The 24,588-nt window shown below is 41.0% G+C and overlaps 1 protein-coding gene across 1 annotated transcript in view; it reads right to left on the bottom strand.

Moving 5' to 3' along the window:
* Positions 1-7,804: 7,804 nt before the first annotated feature.
* Positions 7,805-24,588, bottom strand: part of nmbr (neuromedin B receptor) — a gene marked incomplete at both ends in the record, with an annotated part of 53,631 nt that continues 36,847 nt past the window's right edge. Inside the window, 2 exons of the mRNA XM_083934408.1 lie at positions 7,805-7,967; positions 12,856-13,094. Of these exons, the coding sequence (XP_083790534.1) occupies positions 7,805-7,967; positions 12,856-13,094 (402 nt within the window). The remainder of the gene's footprint in view (positions 7,968-12,855; positions 13,095-24,588) is intronic.

Here is a 24,588-nt window from a genome sequence, read left to right as displayed (position 1 = left end):
TTTGTTTAAGAAAAATCTAATATCCCCAGACTTGCATCTGAACAGACAATAAAAGTCTTGATGCTGCGTTTATCTGCGGTCTATTATTATGTGCATTTGTCTCTGTGTAATTATAGAACTTGTTTAGTTTAATTATCATCATTCTTTCCCCCTCGTTGATGTCATTTCGCCTCGCTGCAGGTGAGAAGCGACCTTTAACTGACTACACGTGTTTTGCACAACAAGACAATAGAGCAAGAATATGATAATAAAGTGAAGTGATGATGTGTTCTGGTGTGTTTGGTCTGAACAGAGACCTATCAGCAGGAGCAGCTCTGTGCATTAAACCCATTATTAGAGGGGGGATGGGAGAGCGAGAGAGGACTCAGAGAGGCTGCAGGACGAGATAAAGAGAAGATGGTGGAGGGCGTTGAACACGAGGTGGAGAAGATGGAGTGACAACGATAGAGAAAAGCAGAAAGTGAAAGAGGCAAACAGAAGAAGAGCGAGGCTCCTGGCCGTAGGCTAACAGTTGGATTTATGATTGTTGCAGAAAATAACACGGATGTCATTGAAAAGTGTTTGAAAGAATGGCACTTTCCAAACATGTCACACTCTAAGAAATGATTCATGGCGTTAGTAGGTACAGCTCAAAATTAACAGCTTTTTCTGTATGAAAAAATACGTTTTTTTTGAGTTGATAATAAGTTGGTCTTACTGAAAATAAAATAAAGAGTTTGAACTCAATAAGCATGGATTTTCAACAGATATTTCCGCCTTAGCTCAACATATAGTGTATTCAGCTGGCACAACTTAAAAAGTCCATGTCAGTGTTACTTATAGCTGAGTACAAGGCTGAGCGCGGACAGGCTGGAAGTGCAGGGCGCGAGTGAACACAACACACATCTGCTAACTTTGCGGTTTTGTGAGTAAAAATTGACTCATATTAGTGACAGCAGGTAATCAGTAGTCGGTATTAGAAATAGTTTTACACAACACTAGGTGTTTTTTCTTGGTCAGCAGTGGAGGGCTACTGTGTAAGCGAGCAGTAGCTTAATTGTAGTAAGTTTGTTGTGTCAAGTGTTGACTGGTGGTTAACTTTGTTTCTTTCAAATTTATTTAAAATGCTTATTGTGTTTGAGCAGCAATAGCCTCATGACTCGGCTGTTGTAGGTAACTGCACACTTTCGGTTTGATTTAACTTCATCAGCCATTGCAGCACCACTAGTGCATTCTAAAATCTGCATTGGCAACAAGAATATTGATGTCTTAGTTAGTTGTAGTAGTGAACAGCACACGTGTATCGCCCACTGGCCATTTTGTTGGAGTAGTTGGATGGTGATGGGATATCACAGGCGAAGTGATGGATGAGGTGGGTATTCCCTAGTGTTGTTTTTGGCGGCTTGTTTTACTTTTAGTCTAGTCTAGTTTTAGTCGACTAAAAGTCTGAGCATTTTAGTCTAGTTTTAGTCGACTAAAGTCTGAGCATTCTAGTCTAGTTTTATTCGACTAAAGTCTGAGCATTTTAGTCTAGTTTTATTCGACTAAAAGTCTGAGCATTTTAGTCTAGTTTTAGTCGACTAAAAGTCTGAGCATTTTAGTCTAGTTTTAGTCGACTATAGTCTGAGCATTTTAGTCTAGTTTTAGTCGACTAAAGTCTGAGCATTTTAGTCTTACTTAGGACATTTTAGTCTTGTTTTAGTCGACGAAAATTGTATATTAGCCTCTTTTTAGTGATGCAATTATATTTAATCACTATAATAAAAGTACCTCAGAGTATTGACGAAACCAACATTTTCTTTTAGCCAAACCCATGCACATATCTTTAGTTTACATGCATGTACAGGTCTAGAATAAGTAATCCAATTTATGTTGATGCTAAATTCAGTTCAGTGTGAAAAATAAAACTAGTGAAAGTATTTGGCCAACAAGGGGAAGTTTAGTCCACTTATAGAGTGAGTCAGTCAGGTAGGAACTAAAAACACACTACACTCTCACAAACAAATACACACACACACACACACACACGCTAGTCACACACACACACACACACTAGTCACATACACAAACACACACGTTAGTCACACACACACGTTAGTCTCTCACACACACACGCTAGTCTCTCTCACAAACACTAGTCTCTCACGCACACACGCACACGCGCTCTCGCACACACACACACACACACACGTTCTCAGCTCCAGTGGCTTACGCTAAAGGTAGCGTCAAAACCCGACACATTAACCGTAGCATCGTGTCGCATGAGCGTAATAAAACAGAAAGTATCGTTGCGTTAATGTCTTGACTTACCTAAATTTCATTATGGGGTGCCCTGAGGTGTCTCTTAAGAGTCGTGGTCGCATTTCTCCCTTTCTTTTTCCACAACACACCCCTTTTTCCTACCCACGTCTGTGTAATGAAAGTGTTTCTTCTTTTTCTCTCAAACACGACCCCCGGCTGGTGGCAGACTTTGTTCTCATGTTTCTTTAGTTGTCGTTAACGCTGACCCACAGCAGCGGCATCTTCTGAATCTAAATAATGCGCGTGTGGGGATTGAGGAAGTGACGTCGCCCAGATGCGAGACTGGGAGAGAAACTTCAAGATAATAATAATAATAACCTGACTAAACGAGACGGAACAACGTTATTTCATCTCGTTTTCGTCAACGAAAATCAAGAGACATTTTAGCATAGTTTTTAGTTTGTAAACCAAATTTTTGTCTCGTTTTTATTCGTCAACAAAAATGCATTATATATTTAGTCTTAGTCATCACATGCCCTGCATTTTCGTGTCGTCTCGTCTAGTTTTCATCACGTGATAAAGGTTTGTTGACGACAATATTTCGTCATCATTTTCGTTGACGAAAGCAACACTAGTATTCCAAGAGCCTGTGCCTTGCTAATGGGGCTGTAATGTATGCACTCAACCTCAGCTACCCAAAAGAACTGAAAACCACTTTTGAGGTCTTTCAAGAGATCTTCCTTGAGCTTTATGACCTCAAAGCAAGCCCTAAGGTATTGATGATTAAAAATGATCTGCTGTGCTAAAAAAAAGAAATGTCAGGAGTTAAAGAGGCATCTATCATTCATGTCCTCTAATTCAAAAAGAAAGGTTGCCATGTTGTTTGGAACGTGTTCATTACTGTGTGTTGTTTAATATTGTGTAGTATGCGTAGTGTTGAATGTTTAGACATTTATGCTAAAATGATGATCCATCAGAGTTTTGTTCATTAAGATGATCCTCTCAACTGAACTGACAGTGTCGTTTAAAATGACTGTTTGAATAAACAGATCATAAAACTGAAATTTTAATGTGTGATATTTTCTGACTTTTCTGAAAAAATTGCGCTGGCTCAACATTAAAAAATGATGATACAATATCCATGGACATTTCTGAGTACAATGAAAGAAAAATAAATAAGTCAGATTAACTAAAAGGAGTCATTTTAACACAATTAAGATTAAGTTGGTTTAACTTAAATAAGCTTTTAGAGGAATAGGCAAATCATGTCAATCAAACTAAAGTAACTGTTGGCCTAGCTAGAAAAATCTTGTGGCATGTACAGAACTTAATACTAGCCAATTTGAAATATCCAAAATATCCATGAAAATTGTAACCTAAATTTATTTGCATTGAGCCAGCACATCATTTGTAAGTTTCTATGCACAGGTTTATAAATGAGGCCCCTGGAGCCTGAGAAGACAGACTGAACCTATAGTTCTCGTGATGCTTCAGCTGCTGTGCAGGGAGGGGAGTTGATGACTCATCAGAGTTTTGTTCATTAAGATGATCTTCTCAACTGAACTGACGGTGTCTTGGATGTCCTTCATGACCTCTGGAGATTGGATTTGGATTGGATTTATTGAACCGCTCCCTAAGCTTCAAACCTCAGACCTTATTTCAGACTTGTAGAAGGGGAACCTTCTCTGGATGTTAGGACTCATTGCTGCAGCGATCTTTATTCAGTCTCTGGTCCAGATCATTTGAAGCTAATGTTACAACAAGAGATTTCTTTCTTTTGTCTGTTTCACTGCTGAGGAGGAAGAGGAGCTGAAAAGTTCAGGAAACTCGTGGAAGCAGTAAGATATGGTCTTCCATGTGTGTGTGGCAGACCTTCCTCGCTCTATTTACCGGAGGACTCCAGTCATGTGGAGCCGACGGCACCACCTTCTGACGAAGCTACGCACAAGAGTTTATTCTATCCGAGTCAGTTGATGCAAACACACCTCATTTGAATTTTTTATTTTTTTTGGCAACATTTCAAAAGATTGGTTGAAATTGCTGTGACAGTTAATGGAAACACAGCTGGTGTGTGACGCAGAGCCGTGCACAAACCATCAATTATATCTGTTTTGGTGAGTCATGAGTGAGTCTTGATAATGTAACAAAACAAAATTCTTTCATTATTGAACTCCCTCAGATAATGACAGTTCAGAAGTAAGGGGAGCAGCCGCAGCGCTCTTAACTGTGGGAACACTGACAGCCATTTTCTGCAACACTGACAGCCAGTTACCTATCCTGTAATTTCACCTCTCATCATCTATTCAGAAAGCTAAGTGTCTGAAGTGACAACCAGCAGTTAGACTGTCCTGAAACATGTCTCAGCCTTTTATGTTACTGACAAAAACATTCATTTCTATTGAAGTGTCGGGAAACGGCTGTAGTCTGTGCACGCTCACACTGGAACATTTATTAAGTTCAAGCATCATTTTCCAACACAGAAACATGAAACATGCTGAAGAACACCATCAAACATTTTAAAAGAGAAAAAAGGAAACATCCAAATGTAAAAATATGTGACATGATATTTTTTTCTGTGAGTGCTTGAATATACAGATCTTTGCGCACACACTCCATCACCTGTCAGTTCACGCCAAAACTGCAGCACAAAGCACTGACACGATGGTACACACACATGGGTCTGTTAGTCTGTGCATCCACAAGGAAACTGCTCTGTTCTCTGTCAGGTTCTTTAGTGGATTTTTTTTTTTTTTTTTTTTGGCGCTCGCAGCACCAGACGCCGGAGCAGTGGTGGTCGCCTGGTGTTGTGAGAGAAGTCAGCTTATCCGAACACACAGGATACACAGGTGCGTTTGCTTCGGTGGACAATCAATGAGGCAGCAGGATTATTGGAAGATTTCATGATGAGCGTTAACGTGGAACATCACTGCGGAATGTATCATCGTCTGTGATTGAAGGTATTTTATGATATAGGTTATTCAAATAACATAACTCTGACAGTATTTCTATCAAGAACTCAAAGACCCAAGAGAGCCAATCACAGTCAGCCCCGCCCTGTATCTGAGCTTCAGACTTTACCTGGTTCTTGTAAAGTTCTGGTAAAAGTTTGTGAATAAGGTTCAAGAGGACGTTCCTAACATTTTTGTTTATGAGTGAGATCAAATGTTTTGTGGGTCGTATTCACAAAACATGTTAAGGCTCAGAGTAGGTCCTTACTTGGCGATTTAGGAGAAACACTTAAAAACAAGGGGCATTTCACTCTTAATTGTAGTACTCCTAACTTTTTAAGATAAGTGTAATTCACAACGCATTTTAAAGAAGCTCCTAAATCTATTTAAACGTCACTCAGAGTAAATGAGGAAGGACCTAACATGGCTGCTGCAGTCAACATTTTGGGGAGATTCAATGATAGTAAATGTTTCAAAAAGGTAGCGCTTTAATGGAGGTGGCATTATGAACGTGGTGGAGTCACATCACCAACCAATAAAAACCACCTGATATCAGATTAAAGTTGGTACAACTCTCCTCTATTCGAACACAGAAAAAACCCAGCAACGCAGACGATCTTGGCGTCTCTCAGCTGTCGGTCAGGAGGATTCTGCTCCAAACGATAAATGTCCTATCCAGACCCCACGGAGTGCTGCAGTTCATTCTCTTCCCCATTGAATTGTTTCTGTCATAAATTCACTCTCAAGGACTCATTCCCTCTCAGCCAATCACTGTGGGCATTGAAGGGATGAACATGATGTCATCCATAGCAACAAGGTCAACCCCGCCCTCTAGTCTTATGTTAGGAGTCCCTCCACTCCTTAGGAAAAGTTGGTCTCAGAGGATTTGGGAATAGGTTTGAAGAAATTAGTCTGAACTAAGAACTTTTAGTGCTCCTAAGGAGAACTCTTAGTGCTGAGATCAAATGTTTGTGAATACGGCCCCAGGTCACCAGGATGTGCACAAATGTAAAGTTTCTCTACATGCAAGTGCACAAGACAGCATATTTAGACAATAAAGTCTTCCATTATAATATGGATAATGAATGAACGTTTAAATTGAGGACCACTTCTTCACACTCGGACCCATTCTATTCCAGTGTGTATGCCGGAGCCTTACGGGTCAGTCCTGAGGTCACCACGCTGGACTGGTCATGAAACAGACATAGTGGTGAGGCACAAACCTGGCGCCGCCATGTGATTAATTGACACCTCAGTGTTTTTTCTTTAAAACAGATAATTATTTTTACTCAATTTCTTTTTAGCTATCGATCACACCACAAATATAGACAACCAATCACGTTTTTTAACTTATGAGGATTATAACAACACGTACGCTCCGTAGACCAAACAAGACCTCTTTCTTCATCCAAGTGTCCAAACTTTATTACTTGACCAAGCAGCCAAAGAGATCCACTCTTTCCCTTCTTCCCTTTCACAATAAAAGCCCTGTACTCACATTCATTCAGAGCATTTCACTAAAAGGAAACTCAATAAAATATCTTCCAGCAGCTCAGTGTTTGCTTTTGCTGCTTCGGCTTCCTGAGGAGGAGACGCTCTTTTTCTCCCGGCCGGAGTGGGTACTCCCTCCTGAGCTAACCAATGTCACTCCACTCTGCAGCAGGGAAACAAGACGCGGGACTCCTCCGCTTATCTGAAGGAGCTGCCACATTTATTTTACTGCAAACCGCAAAATCTTCACATAAACTTTGGTCTGAACTACCGTCAGTCCCTCGCTCTTGCTTCAGAAGGACCTCTGTCTTAAACCTGCCGCAAAAATCACTACAGGTATGAATACTTTATGGGAAACATTCGCAGGCGAGTATTTTGCATTTGAGTGTCGTTTAAAAGCCTTGAATCCATGAAACAGACAGAGACTGGAGCTGCAGTCTCATCCTCCAGTTGTACCTGGTGAACACAGATTAACAGACCAAACATTTACCAAACAGCTGTTACTCCACACACAGAGTTATTTTGGTTTACGAAGCTTTGGGTCCTTTTTTTATTTTACTCTGCTACATCTCCATTCATCTCAGTCGTAGCAGGAGTTCAGAGAGAGTCAAACGTTCAATCCTGCAATCGTCCCAAAAATCATTCTCGGATGAGACGTGGAATGGTACCTGTCTGGGGACGTTGCCCTGCGTGTGAACCTCCTTATCTTGGAGGCAGCAGACAAAAAGACTCTCTGTGGATCAATACAGTGTCAGCGAATAGATGAAAATGGCTTTTGAGTTCGATTGATGACGAGCATTCCAGCGACAGAAGAAGCAAGCTTTCACAGCAGACATGCTAGCTGTCCTCGCAGCCTTGTGGCTTTTTTGAACCTCCTCCAACACCTTAAGTAAGATAGATACTTTGAGCAAACACTGTGGCTGTAGAAAATCTTTTCACTTTGGGTTTTGACGTCTGAACTTGTATTTCCAAGAGGCACTTTTTTGTTTGGTTGCCAAGTTGAGGATAGAGATGATGAAGTCCAGTATGACGGGAGCAGATGGCACAATCATTTACCCTGTATCATTCGCACAGTCTACACTCACTGGGGTCAGAGCTGCAGGAGGCCCGTGTTCGCAGAACTCCCTCGATAAGGTGAAGCTGCTTCACAGAGCCACCTCTTGTCTGTTGGAATCGCCGTTGGCCGCCGGAGCGATGATGGCGGCGGTGGGCGTGGTCTTCTTGATGGAGGTGAGACGGATGTGGGATGTGCTGTGCAGGTAGCTGGCCTGACGCTCAGGACGGGGACCTCGACCACATCGCAGCTGACTGAGGAAGAAGAACATGAAAATATCTAGATTTTAGAGGTTTGATTTCACTCCATAATCATAACTAATGTTCTTCTTTAATTACACATTCGATTGGATCACAATCTATATCAACAGAAGTGAAGCATCTGGAAATATTTGGTGCGGCATGTGTTGTTAAAGAGTAATAAAATGAAAGAACATCTTCTGCTTCCACTTCCAGTTATCAAATATATTTTTATTCCTCCCCATTTTAGTAAATTGACATTTTAGACTTTTTCATATCTTGATTGAATCAGAAGTTGTCGCTTTCTGTTCCAATACTTTGGCTCTGCAAAGAGTTGATAAAAGTTAACGACTGAAATATTACTTTCCGAAATGGCTCATGAAACGGGTGAAATAACTGAAATAAGACCGAAGAGGAAAATGGACCTGAGCAGAAATAAATGATAGTATTAAATAAAAATGAGGATGGAAACTAGACAGGACAGGACCAGATTAAAGTATGAGTCCAGAAGACCACGTTAAGTTTAGACGACAAAAGAAGACGGTTAAGCTTAGATGACAAAAGGTGATGGTTAAGTTTAGACGACAAAAGGTGACGGTTAAGTTCAGACGACAAAAGGTGATGATTAAGTTTAGATGACAAAAGGTGAAGGTAAGGTTTAGACAAAAGGTGATGGTTAAGTATAGAAAACAAAAGGTGACTGTTAAGTTTAGACAAAAAAAGGTGATGGTTAAGTTAAGACGACAAAAGGCGACGGTTAAGTTTAGACGACAAAAAATGACGGTTAAGTTCAGACAACAAAAGGTGATGGTTAAGTTTAGACAAAAGGTTACGGTTAAGTTTATTCAAAAGGCAACGGTTAAGTTTTGACGACAAAAGGTGATGGTTAAGTTTAGACGACAAAAGGTAATGGTTAAGTTTAGACGACAACAGGCTGACGGTTAAGTTTAGACGACAAATGTGACAGTTAAGTTTAGACGACAAAAGGCAACGGTTAAGTTTTGACGACAAAAGGTGACGGGTAAGTTCAGACACCAAAAGGTAATGGTGAAGTTTAGACAACAACAGGGTGACGGTTAAGTTTAGACGACAAAAGGTGACAGTTAAGTTTAGACGACAAAAGGCGACGGTTAAGTGTAGTTGGTGGTTTGGTCTTATTCTTCCAGGACACCTGTCTGGTTAGTCCTGTGGGGGTTTAGATGCTCTTAAACTATGTCACCTGATTTCCTCCTTTTCTCCGGACGTATTTCTTCAGTAATAAATTGTAGTTGTATGTAGGAACAGTGAATGAGAACAGCCTGTGGGGATGTATCTGCTGTTTAAAACAAAGAAAAGGAAACAAAAGCCACAAACAGACGGGTGCTGGGGGAGAGGAGATCTTCCTCAGGACTGGCTGCTGCTCCGGCCTCATATACATGGCACACACTGTCACAGCTGATAACCAAAGAGAAAGCAATAATTTAAAAGGTCTACAATGTACAGCTGGTGCATTGTCTTTAACTCTTTCTAATTCTCACTTTCCCTGATGTCAGACTTATTGTTCTCCAGATGATTATCTTCTCTGTGTTGTTGGATATATTACCTGTGAAAAAATGCTGCTAAATCTGTTGCATCACATTAGAAACTGGGCTGACTTCATCAAAATGAATGTGGTTGCAAATGCTTAACAATTATTGCAGAGGAGGATTGGTACAAGAATAGGTGCAGGTGACATGTCGTTAACACCTTTTACTGTGACATCCATGTGTGTATAAAACATGTAGTCACAGCTGCTCAGGACAGCATGTATCCCATCTTTATGACACAAGCAGATCCACAGAAAATTCACTGTCAACTATTTTGACAATCCAATTGTTTCAGTCATTTTTAATAGAATAGCCTTTATTGTCATTGCATTTGCATACAACGAAATTGGAGTGCTACTCCCCCTTGGTACATATTTAGAAAATAATATATAATAAAACAATAAGCAAAGTGTAATATAAGCAATTAACACACAATATAGTATAAACAATATAATAATGTGAACGGTATAAACAGATGGGGAACAGTAAGTCACTGGTGTCAGCGTTTATTGGCTTTTTAAACTTTTTTCTATGATGAAAAAAGTTTACGGTTGTTGGTCGGACAAAGAAGCAATTTAAAGACGTCAGCTCGGGAGATTTAGACGGACATTTGTCACAGTCTTCGGACATTTTGTTTTAATCTTTAAACTTTATTTATACAAAGTAATTAGTCGATTACTTAAGAACCTCATCTGCAAATCATTCAATAATTAAATGAATTATTGCAGCCCCAACAGAAAAGAAACCATTACAGCGGCTATAAAGGATGCTTATATGAAAAACTATTTTGACTGAATTAATAATCAGTGGTTTCATTGTCTCATTTGAAAATGTAACCCTTTTCTGTGTTTTATGATTTTTTTTCATTATTTGAAGACGTCACCTTGGGAGACTTTGATGAACATTTGTTACTATTCTCTGACATTATATATATCTATCTTAAAATTGTATTTAGACTAAGTAATTAATCAATTGATTAAGAATATAATTTGCAGATTATTGAAGAATAAAAAATAATTCATTGCAGCCGTTACAGCAGCTATTAACTATTCATCACCTCTCCAATAGTCAAATCTGAACTGTGTGCCGGTCTATGGACTGATTTTATTTTTCCCAAAGTCCCAAAGAACCAGGGAAATAAAGGTGGTTAACCAGTTCCCCGGGTACAGAAGGTGAAGGCTTAATGCCTCTGTACTTTATGGAAAGTTGGACTTATCCTTTCGAATAATAAGAAATAAATCCAAAGACAGGCGAATTATGGTGCATGCTTCGTGCTACAGCCTTGTCATAATTGCTTCCCAACGGCACATCTTATTTTTCATGCGTTCTGTATTCTCTGCTGCTCCTGAGGTGTCAGGGCAGATCCGACCCAAATGAAAGCACAGAGCCCGTCCCTACGCTTCCTGCTGCTCACTAAAAGAGACTCACTGTTCTTGGATTGTTCCTCCTGCAGAGGTATCCAGTGATGATGTTTAGTGGAAGTGGGAGCACTCAAAATTACATTTTCAAAAATGATGAAGCCATGATTACTTCATCTTGAGGCCATGGAGTCCATTTACGGAGAAAATAGAAGTGCTCACCATCTAAGTTTTTACTGAATCTATTTCTGAGTTGGACAAATGTTCAGCCTTCTGGAAAGTTTTGATTAGTCGACAATTGCAATTTTTCTGTGTTGTATACACAGAGAGCAACGCTCGCCAACACTGAGCAGCAGCCTGTCCTCAGCCATCAGCAGGCTTCTCATCTATGTCCTCCCCACATCAGTGCGTCCTGTTATTCTCTATTTTATAAGTAAAATCAATAGAGAAATACAGGATTGTTCAAGCGATCACCCTCTGCATGTTTTCCATCTTTTTTATGGTCAGGGCAGTTCACCTGAGCAGCAACACAATGTTGAGCATCCTCTCAAATTTCAGCAACAGTCACATGAAGTACATATCTAAATATGATTCAAAAAGAATTGGAGAATAAAATTCTTCCCCAGCTGAAAATAATCCCCAACAAATGCTCTATATCCTCCTGTTTGACTTGCGTTTGTTAAAAGCTACAGGGACCGGCTGCTTAAGGGAATTACTGAGGCTTTTTAAAAATAAAACTATTGGGGCTGCCCCTAAATAGTCGACCAAGCACTGGTCGACCAAAAAATCATTAGCTGACCAAAATTTCATTAGTCCATTGGTCGCCGGAAAAAAAATTTGGAGCTGTGTCTTGTCAAAATTAAATGAAAATCTATGTGACTGGCAGCTGGCCTAAAATGCAGGCCAGGCTTTTCATTTGAAGGGCCAGATACAGGAAGTCGTGGCACTCACTCACTGTCATTTTTTTTTTTTTTTTAACAGGGCAGGCCTGTTAAAAAATAGCCCTAATAGCCAATAATGTCGGGAAAGACGTCTAAAATATGGGATCACTTTGAAAAGAACAAGGATGACCCCAAGAAGGTCACATGCAAACTTTTCAAGAAAAACTTTGACTCTCACTTGTCCACAACGAACATGACCTACCACCTTAAACATGTAAGTAACGTTAGACGAACAGGACTTACCACCTTAAACAAGTAAGTAATGTTAGACGAACATGACCTACCACCTTAAACATGTCAGTAACGTTAGACGAACATGACCTACCCCCTTAAAACATGTATGTAACGTTAGACGAACATGACCTACCACCTTAAACATGTAAGTAACGTTAGACGAACAGGACTTACCACCTTAAACAAGTAAGTAACGTTAGACGAACATGACCTACCACCTTAAACATGTCAGTAACGTTAGACGAACATGACCTACCACCTTAAACATGTAAGTAACGTTAGACGAACAGGACTTACCACCTTAAACAAGTAAGTAACGTTAGACGAACATGACCTACCCCCTTAAAACATGTAAGTAATGTTAGACGAACATGACCTACCACCTTAAACATGTGACATTAGTCGAACATGACCTACCACCTTTAACATGTAAAGAACATCAGCCGAACTTGACCTACCACCTTAAACATGTAAGTAACATTAGCCTAGCTATCTGCCCATGTTCCCACAGTCTCCTTGCTGATTTTTTTATGACACATTTAGAATTAGAATCTGAAACAATTTGCATGTGTCATTAATAGGCGTTGGACTTAAAGCGCGCAGTTGTGCACATTTATAAAATAATGGTTATTAGTTATGATGAATTATGGTATTTGGTCACTGAGGCTATACCGGGGGGGGACTAATCGCTGTAGATAGACCAAATGTAGAATAACACCAGAGCCATCTTTTAAGGCATGTTTGTGTTCTTATTGGACTCAAGGCTGACAGGATCCAGAAACTGTTGTGTGAGATGAGACCCAACCTGTTGAAGTGTCTGCGGAAACTCTCGCTGAGCAGGTAGAGGGCGAAGGGGTTAACGCAGGACGAGGAGAAGCTGAGGACTCTGGCGAGCAGCGTGATGACGAGGTGAGCCAGCGACAGATCCATCTGGTGGTAGTGGAAGGAGCGGTACATGTAGAGCACGTGGTTGGGGAACCAGCACAGGGCGAACAGGCCCACGAACACCAGCACGATCTTGGCCAGACGCTTCCTCGTCTCCATCTGGAGGAGCCCAGATAAAAAAAGGCACAATGAGAAATAATCAGCTGCGGTGAAAGGATGAAAGATAAAGTTACTGACTGGAGCTCAGCTGCACCATTTTCATTTAATATGTGGGGAGATGCACTGGGAGCTGCTCAAGCCTTGTGTTGTTGGTGTGATTATATTCGTGTGCATAATATACTGCAGATACTATGTGAAACCAATTGGGTCCTAACACAAAACCTGATCTAGTGTACTGAGAGGGACATGTCCTTAAAAATAAGAGCCAAAAACATGAACTGTCATTCTACTAAATAAATCTGGAGGGAAACTTTGGGAGCAAAGTCAGTTACTGGTTTCTCCAGTCAGGACTTCTGTCGTTGAGTCAAAGTCATCGAGGTGTGGAGCTGAATGTTTGGTGGACAAAGTGCAGGAGTGTTGTCTTGTATTGTCTTTAGTTCGGTCTGTCTACATCGGCTCATTCTGGGGTGGAGTAAATTAAACAGTCTCTTGGTAAACCAACCCAGCTGGCATTTTAACGTTGAGTCACTGTTGAATCAATGTCAGGTGCCAGGGTTGGATAACCATTGAATTTTTCTTTAGAGTTTGCAAAACCAATCAACGTTGAACTAGCTGTTTCTCAACATTAATTCGCCAACACTGAATCAATATTGATTTCAGTTTACATTTTTCAAAACCAATCAACGTTGAAATTTCTCCATCACTATAAAGTCCTGCAGTTCAACATAGTATGAAACCCTATATTTTTGTTAAACTGTTTTCACCAAAGTATTGATGTGCGCAACAGTAGCTCCAGTAACACCAAACACCTTGAAATAAATACATTAACACTAAGTTTAAGGAACTCTGTATCTGTGATTGTCCTAAAACACAGTGCAAAATACTCTAAACAAAGGGGTCATTTGTAAAATGTTTATTTTTTACTAATTATTTTTACTCATCATCTTGAAGAGATCTCATCTACGTTACATGGAAAGCACCACATACACTGACATTCAAATAAGCCCAGCCAACTATGAAGAAGTCAATTGGCCAAAGCAAGACCAGGAACAATATTAATAAAGACATTTTACTGACGCTTTATTATCGGCCATGGCTGAATGATCACATTGTGCCAACATTTTACACACAGCCTTTTTTCAACATTCATTTTCATGAAAAACGTCCAAACCGGTCCAGGTCAAAAAGCCTGATGATGCACAAGCAGGCGTTGTCTGGAACCGTCAGAGCCAATAGAATCAAGTTCTAGTCACCATGTTTGTGTGATTGACAACATCCGTCCTCCAATCGAGCCCTTGTATCAGACTGGAGTTACTCTCAAAGTTCGCCAGGAGATGTAGTAAACCTTTTCATCCCGACTCAACAAATGTTTAATCCAGAGTTGTTGTCTGTCAACATTGTACCATTAATCATGTATCAACACTTTTTCAACAGTTGATTGATTAGCATTGTTTGGATGTTGGAACAACGTTATTTTTCTACTGATAGATTTTAACCAAATGTTTAAATGTCATTGTTGTAAAGCCGACGGAGTCATTGTCAAACAAACAGTGGGTGTCAAGCTTTATCCCAGCACCGAACATCCTGTGATCAGGTTGCCCTCATTCACTGTTCATACTTACATACAAAAAGTACACCGTAATCCATATGTAAATTAACATAATTATCATTACTGTATAAGTCTAAGCTTCAGATTTTCACACTGCAGCTTCAAAAACCCGTCATGCATGATGTAGAAATCCTAAAAAACTAAAAAAAATGATGAAAACAGTAAATTCACAATCACTTATGTTTGAGAGGACAGAAGGTTTGACTCCCGCCACTACCTGCAGGCTAAAAGCTTCCTTTCAAATGTCTCCTGATGAAATGGACGGACATAGAGGAAGAGATGGACGCAGGCAGAATATAGATCATGTTGGATAAAATAGAATATCCTTATTATCGTTGATAATAACGAGATTAAGGATGAAATACTTCTGTAGCAATGCTATAAAATTAATCAATAAAGTGGAAATACACAACATAAGAGTACAAAAAGGCCATAAAATAGCATTAAATGAGAGATAACATCAAATGCATTACATGTGGAGCGTGGTACAGTACGAGGAGTTTGACCTTGTCAGGCAGATGCTCAGATTGCCGGAGACATACGAAAAAGGTCAATTATGTCAGTCATAACGCACTCCGCACAGGTCGCCCATCTCAACACAAACACATAAAAAATGTCAGCTGTGTTTTTCTGAGCTCATCAGGCCTCCACGTGTCCAACCGAAGGAGAGTTATCACCGCCACATAATGCTTTTTTCATTTCACATGCTTCTGAATCCATTACACAGTTTACACACGTAAACGAAGCCCAGAGGAGCTCATTAGACGACCTCGGCATGGTCACACACACAGAAAAATAAAAAATCCTCTCTGCAGCACATGTTGTTGGCTCAGAAAGAAACACACAGCGCCTGCTGCAGGATCTTTATTCCCTCAGGTTTGTCCTCCCATCTCTCGACTGCATGTCTGGCATTTCAGTGAGCAACTGAAGTCGACGCAGTGAAGTGGAAGGGAAGACGTAGTCAGTGGGACTTTAGGAAGACTACAGAGGTTTGCTTGTTCAGTTCAACTCAACGATGAGTTCATCTGTCTCTGACGACTCACATTAAAGGAGAAGTTCAGTATTTTTCAACCTGGACTCTATTTCCCCATGTATGTGTGTGTCGTGATAATGTGAGCCTGTCAGTGTAAAAACTAACACTCTTAGTGAACATATAGATTGTGTGTGTGCAGGTTAAGCTGGTTCACAGCAGCCAGACTGCAGCTCGCCTCAATACTGACACATTTTAAAAAGTGTCAGTTACACAGATATACATGGAGAGATAGAGACCAGTTTAAAATATACCTCAGTTACCCTTTAAACCCTTCTACAAACGTTGAACTTCCATTTTTACTTTGAATTTTTTTTTTTTAAACTAAAACTAAATGAGTAAAATCCATAAAATATATATAAATTGATGTAGCCTCTCCGTCGGGGTCTGTTCTCTCGACTTGATCCAATCGTTCTCATCTACGGGAGTCGCCATTTTTTCAGACTTTGAATCCGCCTCATTTCCTCTTGACAGCTTATTCATAAACTTTAACCTCCAGTAAAATAAAAACTCGCCTGGCACAAAAAAATTCACCCCCCTCAGTGTTGTCATGGAGATATGACCTAAACATACAGACTATAATTTTCTTTGTACCAGGGCTTAAACAGGTTTAATGATGCTGTGAAAACGGCCTGTTTAACATGGCGGTCAATGAGAAACTGCTCTATTACGAAACCTGCCCCTAGTGGACACTCAGAGAACTGACATTTTTGGCACTTCCTGATTGGATCAACCAGGAAGTGGCTGTGGTGGGGGCTTGGTAAAATCCACGATGCCATCTGACCAGTAAGATTCATAACTTTTATAATGATTTAAAACCTAAAGATGAACAAAGAGGATCAGGACGAAGTCACCTTTCAGCAGTTGCAGAGCACTACCCTGCTCATGTATTTTAGAAAACTAAGAATTTGCAATGACCTTTTCTCTACTCTTGTATAGTTTCTCAACATTATTCTCCTCTTATTTAAGTTGATGCACATTTTATTATTTATTTCTGTTGGTGGAACCCTGCTGAGTTTGTACCAGTTTATTATTTTTGTTGTTTGTAGTCTAATGTCATGGCTTTGATTCTGGAAATTGATCGTTTTCCTTTTGTCGACAGAGGGAAGGCTTGAACCAGTGATTGCGTCTTTATTCTGTATTTATTTCTGTTGTTTCTGTCTTACTGCTACAACAGTCAAATTCAGTACATGTGTTTCTGATCTTGCATGTATTTCCATGTCCAGTGCCGATGGGTTTCGGCAGAATCTTCTTACTGTATATGGAAGTTTTCACAAACTGACCCATCAATCATGTGGGTTCATGATTCACAAAGTAATACTTTATCAAATTTGACTTTTCACTTCCAATGCGGTCAGTTAGCATAGCGTAGCATATAGAAACAGGCTAGCCTGAGGAATCATGGCGGTGGAGTACGCATGTATGCTGTTTTCAAGAAATTTGCTGACCAGAGATCAGATCTTACGGTCACAGTACTACCATTACTGTAGTAGTTGTAAATCACAAACTACATTGTGTTATACATATTTGTTTTATTGTTCCTCTTCTGGGGTCTGACCCTCTCACATCTCTGGAGCACTCACACGATGCCATCAAAACATAATTTGCACACAATAAAAGGATTAGAAGACATTGGTGAAAAACTGGATCGAGGAGGATTACATTTGCAGAAGTTATCTTCCACAGAGAGCACTTGTTTCATTAATCCGATTCTGCTCGGTGAAGAACAGGTGCAGGTTCCTGAGCCCGATGGCGTCTAACCTGACTGACTCGAATGAAGACTAGTAAATAAAAAATCTAAAATATAGTTAGCCAGAAGCAAAGTGCTGATTACTGAGGATCCTCTCTGCTCTGCAATCTGGCTGCTGCTGATTTGTGTTTGCTCTGATTTGCTGCCAGGGTTTGGGCATTTCTCCAAAGATGCTCTTAGGGTACGTCCACACAATCGTAAACAACCTTTCTTTTTCCCCGTCGTTCTTAAAAAGTTTTCCGTCCACACGGACTCGGCTCAGGAAATATCTGTGTCCACACGAAACCAGTGAAACTGACTAAAAACGCTGTCATACACATGCCAGGCCTGAATGTGGAGCTGTAACTGCCACAGAAATACACCAACAAGGAGAAGAAGAGAAGGGGAGACAGAGTGTATAAACACCAGACAGTTTCTCTCCAAATCTGGAGACTTCCCAAATCCTCCTCCATCCTAGGGAGAAATGTGTCACTGTTTCCGGTGTTAGTGGAGACTTTTGTGCTGTCTTGGACTCTGATGCACCGATCACTCTGTAGTTAGTGTCCTCGCCGAGCAGCGGGTGCTGCTGGGAGCCCCTTCCCTGTCTCAAAGCACTCACAGACAGGCACTGTTTCGCTTCTTTATGCAATCTTCTTGGCAAGATTATTTATAAAAAAGCCACTAGTGACCAATTTAGCGACTTATTCATAGCATCAGGGAAAAGAGAGAAATCTGTGCTCGGCCTAATTCATTCCCATGCATGTGGCTCAGAGTCCAGTTCAGTTTATGGGTCCGTCTCTCTCCTCTCACACAGCACTACTGTTGTTGTAACGCCGCAGGGTTAGAGGTCAGAGGTAGGGCGATGACGGCATCATTTCAAATCTTCCAACTCTGGGACCTGGTTAGAAAAAATATCGTTTTCAGTCTCGGATGGATGTGGGGGGATGGCAGAAACAATACTAAAGTTTAGCGGTTACAGGGAAAAGCGTCTTTGTGTGGACGGGCCCTCAGACACCTGCAGTGTCTAAGAGCAAAAACATTTAACCGTCACCTTTGGATGCATGTGTGTTTTCAGCACACACAATTACACACACACACACACACACACACACACACACACACACACACACCTTCAGCTGCTTCTATGTATTCAAATCTGTGTAAAAGCGTTTCTCTTCAGTTCATTGATGATAAATGTCCATCAGAGCCGTTAACCGCTGCCTTTGTCAGCGAGGAAGAAGCCTGCAAAGCCACCTGGGAGTTGAGATCTGCCAGCTCCCATTAGAGGCCATTTGAGATGGATGGGCACCTGTAGCGGTCGTCCACTTGTCATATTTCCATTACACTCCAAATGCTGAAAAATGGTGAAATGTGCAGCCAACATTTCGTCATTTGTGTACTTGTTATCCTGTCAGGCTGAAGTTGAAATATAAGACTCGTCTCTCGTCTGCATCTATCATGTAAAAAATACTCTGAATACGTTTCTTTACACTTCTGACGGTCCAAAAGATAAAAGCTCCAGCTGCAGCCAATACAAGTCTGGAATGTAATGCAAAGAAGAAGATATTAAAATGAAAAATGTAATGCTACAATTAATAAATGTTATTATGGTGTTTATTACTATCATCATTATATGAATAAAATGATCTGTGATCTAGAATTATCAGTATAATTTTGTTGATGAATACGTTACGTACAGTTTTGTTTTTTAAATGCACACCTCACAGAAATGACAACAGAAAAAAAAACAATATTGATATCCAACTATTTGAGTTAGAAGCTGCCAAATGTGAGTCATTCCTCAGTATTTTCATACTTCCCCTGTAGGGCTGCAACTGCAACGGTTATACTGATCAGTTGTTTGGTTTATAATGTGTTGAAAAATGTGGATCAGAGTTTCCCAAAGAACAAGATGACGTCCTCAAATGTGTCAACCATATTCAGTTTACTGTGACAGAGGAAAGAAACCAGGAAATATTCACATTTAAGGAGCTGACAGAAGAGGATTTTGAAACTGATACATCGATTTTCATAATAGTTGGTGATTAATTAAATAGTTGATAATGAATCAATTAATCATTGCAGCTCTGTTCACTTGTTACAGAAAATGTGCTGCACAGTTGTCTCTCATCAGGCCACAGTGACATGTTTCCACACTTTGACCAGAGTGTGACCATCGAGAATTATATTTGACTTATTTAGCGGCTGCTACCTCGTTATTGCGTGCTAATTCCACTGTGCTTTAATGCTACACTGGTCACAGAAACTGGTCGCTCCGCCTCCTTCTCGTTCCTTGAGTTCATGGCTGTTGCTACGGTTACTACAGCTGTGCAACAGAGGCCACGCGCCTGTGACGTTTTTGTTCCATCGTTATTGTTTGAGTTTCACAGCAGGGGCGCACTGATGTCACGTATGAGACACTTCAGACAGGAAGTGAGTGTTGTCATGTGAACGCAGCCTCACAGATGTGGTGATAACCAACTGCAGGAGGATGAAGTCTGTAAAGTGTCACATTGTTTTCATAATGAAGCAGGCGCGTCATTAGACCTGGGCATTTATTATGATGAAAACGACACAGTACAGTAGACTTTGATGTGGTTGCATTACCAGCATCCACAGATGCAACATTGTAGCAGTGAAAACTGCAAAATTCTGACGTGTCCACACACTGACAAGAGATAACTTTAGAATTAAACTTAAAGCAGACTGACTTGATAACTTCAGAATCAAACTTAAAGCAGACTGACTTGATAACTTCAGAATCAAACTTAAAGCAGACTGACTTGATAACTTCAGAATCAAACTTAAAGCAGACTGACTTGATAACTTCAGAATCAAACTTAAAGCAAACTGACTTGATAACTTCAGAATCAAACTTAAAGAAGACTGACTCTGTGTTTCGGTTTAACAGTGACTCTGTTAACTGGAGACTTTCAGCTGAGTGCCTCTGCGATTGCCGTAGTGAGGATTGTGTTTTTCAAAGAGATACTCATAGACTGTATAAAAAGGAGATTCGCTTTAAACTGAACAAAGAAGTTACGTTTTGAGTTTCAGCTCCAGGTCGTGACTCGACTTTCACAGACTCATAACTCGTCTTTTTTGCTGTGTGAAAAATGAAGCACAGAAGCTGCTGGATCTGCAGCTCCGCCTTAGATGATGCTATCTAATGTTATTATGATCTAGTGCACTTTATTATAGAGCAGAGTTGTTGCTGTCGGTGCGTACATGAAGGTGCTGGAGCTCGCAGTCAACCCGTCTGTTTCTCTGCAGATGGAGGTCTGAGTTGAAACAGACTCCATCAGCAGAGGACGTGGACGTCAGCTTGGAAGGTGATATATGTAAGCTGGCAGGTGAAGCGGGTAAGGGATGAGGCCTGTTGAGCTCGTGTATTACATCCCAGAGGAGGGAGGAAGGAGGCCGTCCGTCTCCGAGTGTCCACATTGATCTGCAGTACCATCCGTCAGTACACGCTGCGGTTTGACAAGATTTCAGGTTGGAAGGGGACCTGACACAGCAGAGTTTTTAATAAAGCAACGAGCTATCTCTGCAAACTTTACTCTGGTGAGAGCTGACTGAAAACTCTCACCTGTCTGTCCATAACATAGACTGTATAAAAAATGGACATATCCTCTCCATCGAGGTCCGTTCTCTCTGCTATCCAATCATCCTCACCTACGGGAGTCGCCATCTTGTCAGACTTTGACTCCGCCTCATTTCCTCTTACCAAAAAAGGGCATTGATGTGACATGAGGGGTCGGGTTCTCTTTGGCTCAGGATCAGGAACACCAGTTTATGCTGGTGTAAATGTATGCAGAACACATCTGGGTCAGGATTTAAAAGTTTCCTAAACTTTCTACGGTGTGCACGTTACACAAAACTTTTGCAGAATGAAGCACTGTCTGCTAATTCGGTTTTAATTCCTGCACCATCACAAGTTTTAATTATTTATTAATAAATATTACAGAGTGTTACAGAGTGTAACTGTTGTCATTTATTTGGATTTTATTTTGTAATTTTCTATTGGTTTAACTGGCAATATAAAAGGGACTTTTATTTTGAAACCTCCACTGAGCTGCCGTAACGAGAGTTCATGAGACAGAAGCATGCAGGCACCGTATGTGTTGCGGGTAAGTGTGATAGTTAAACGAACGAGAGTATTACATGTTGAGAAGCAAATTAAGAGATATTGAAGATATGAAGGCGTCAAGATGATTTCCTTTCGTAGCATGCAGCCAACGAGGTAATTTGTCTGTTTGTATTTTACTTTCTTTATGTATTATTTCACGGCTAATAAGCTAACATGTGTTTTTGTGTTTAATACTGTGTATTATTAGTTTTCACGGTTTGACTTGGAGAGAAGACTTCAATAAACCAGTAAAGGAAACCACTTGTGTTTGCCGTGCTTGAGAGGGAGTTACACAGAGCGTAGTGCATTGTTTGTGTTTATACAGATAAATATAATCACAAACTATAGTCTTTGTCTCAATACATTTGAACCACATGCAAAAACTATTTCTACTGTTGCTTTCTTTGCAAATCTTTCCAAACTAAATTACAAGCTTAATTTCAATTTGCATGAATGGATAACATTTAAAGAGTCTGTCTTAATTTGCAGTTTTTTTTAGCTTGTTGCTGCTGAAAAGAGTCTCCATACAAGGACAACAGGTCCATGTTGAGTAGAATAAAGATCAAGGTGCAGAAAACCCAAAATATAATTTCCTTACACGATGACGCGTAAGGAGGCCATAGACACTTTCATGTAATACAAATCTGACTATAAAGTCATGTGAATGTGAATGTCCAGGCTGTGGAGACTGATGTGACAGTGTGATGTGAGTCAAGGCTGCCTGCAAGCTCTGTGTCCTGCACTCTGCAGCACCTCCACTGCCAAACCTCACACACTGACAATAGTTTGAGGCAGTTCCTGTCACCTGCCTGTTTGTGCAATCATTTAGTTGAATCCTGCAGCTGTCAGTCAGCTGTCACTAGAAATGATTCAGGCTGTGCTGCTGCGACAACTGCTGCTGCTGCAACACCTGCTGCTGCTGCCGCTGCTGCTGCTGCAACAACTGCTGCTGCTGCTGGTACTGCTGCTACAGCACCTGCTGCTGCTGCTACTGCTAGTACAGCAACTGCTGCTGCTGCTGCTACAGCAACTGCTTCTGCTGCAAGACCTGCTGCTGCTGCAACTGCTAATACAGCAACTGCTGCTGCTGCAACACCTGCTGCTGCTGCTACAGCAACTGCTGCTGCTGCAAGACCTGCTGCTGCTGCTGCTACTGCTGCTACAGCAACTGCTGCTGCAAGACCTGCTGCTGCTGCTGCTACTGCTGATGCAACACCTGCGGCTGCTGCTACTGCTGCTTCAACAACTGCTGCTGCTGCTGCAACAACTGCTGTTGCTGCAACAACTGCTGTTGCTGCAACAACTGCTGCTGCTGCTGCTGCAACAATTGCTGGTGCTGCTGCTGCGACAACTGCTGCTGCAACTGCTACTGCTGCTGCAACAACTGCTGCTGCTGCAACAACTGCTGCTGCTGCTTCTGCTGCTCAGTGAGCACAACACAAAGTGAAGAGTAACTCACAGACAGGCCATACAGATCGACTTATAATGACTCCATACTTTACTGTGACAGCCCTTCAGGAGAACTGTCACCAACTCTGCAGCAATCCAGCTGTAGTAGCCACAGGCCTGGACCTGCTCAGCAGCAGACACACTTTAGACTAACTTGGGAACATAGTGCAGCATTTACCCAGGCCCACTCCTGATTCAACACTGTCACCATACAAATGCACATGCTCTGAATAGACGTACCCGGTGTCTCAGTTGACCCTGGCTGCTGCAGGTGAAGGTAAATAGGTTCATCTGGAGCAATTATGTGGATTTAGTGAAGTGTTGGAAACGCTGCATCGTACATAAAATCAATCACCTTCTTTCCGTCTCCCTCTTTTGCCTTTTTGTTCAGCCTCCTGTGAGGTGAAGCGCCGGCGTTGTTCTCCATGTTTATTTTTCATGTTGTGAGTCAATAAGAGGCGGATAGTCGATGCCTGCTGTGATTGATTCTGCTGCCAAATCTCACAGATGATGATGGTGATTTATGTATTCTTCTGTTAAACTCCTGAGCAACACAATTATGTTGTTGTGGAGCTGTCCCTCAGCTGTCCCGCCACATAGGAACGACAAACTGTCCGTACAAGTTCAATTTCTCTAAAGTAAAGCAGCATTAAACTGGAAGGTCTCCCACTAGTAATCAGTTTTCATGTGAACAAGTCAGTGTAAATTAAAGAGATGGAGACTGTAATTCATGTAAAACTGAATTATGGAGTTGGAGCATTGATCCGTTTTCAAGTTGAGTTTAGGATTTTTTACGTGATTATAACTACATCCATGACATGAAAAGATACAAAAGAAAATTATGTATACAGTAACTAAACACAACTTTTGAAGCGTCAAAGTGTGTGATTGGAGTAACAGGACAGATAGAAACTGATAGAAACACTAAAGCCAACAGCTTACTTTTCACCATCACCATTGTGTAGATTAACAGACAGAGTTGCATTTGAAAAAAAGTCGCTGTGAAAACCCACTATAAAGGTGGAGATCCACCAACTTCATCAGCATCCGCCAAAGAAAGTAAACGGGAGCCGAGTGGAGTTGGTGGATCTTCAACTTTTTACAGCTAGAATACGTGGGGAACAGACAGGCAGCGTATAGACGCAGCAGGTTTTTAACTGCGACAGATTCTGTCAGGAGCGTGTCACTGCTGCAGCTTCAATGTCACTGAGTTTTAACGCAGCTTTGAAGCTGAACTGCCACTAGGGCTGCCCCCAACCAAGGGTTTTCTTGGTCGACCAGAGGTCATCCTTTAGAGCGATTAGTTGACTAATCAACGTTTATATACACCCCCCCCCCCCCCAAGTATAGCCTCAGCGACTGAGAAACATAATTCAACATAATTAATACCCATTATTTTAACATTATTGCACAGACGCGCGCTATAAGTCTGCCGCTTGTTAATGACACATGCAAATTGTTTCAGATTCTAATTCTGAATGTGTCACAAAAAGTCAGCAAGGAGAATGTCGGAACATGGGCAGGTAGCTAGGCTAACATTACTGACATGTT

This window comes from Echiichthys vipera (assembly GCF_963691815.1).
Source record: "Echiichthys vipera genome assembly, chromosome: 19".
Classification (NCBI taxonomy): Eukaryota; Metazoa; Chordata; class Actinopteri; order Perciformes; family Trachinidae; genus Echiichthys; species Echiichthys vipera.
Note: the sequence above shows the minus strand (reverse complement) of the source record. Positions and strands in the feature narration are given on the sequence as shown.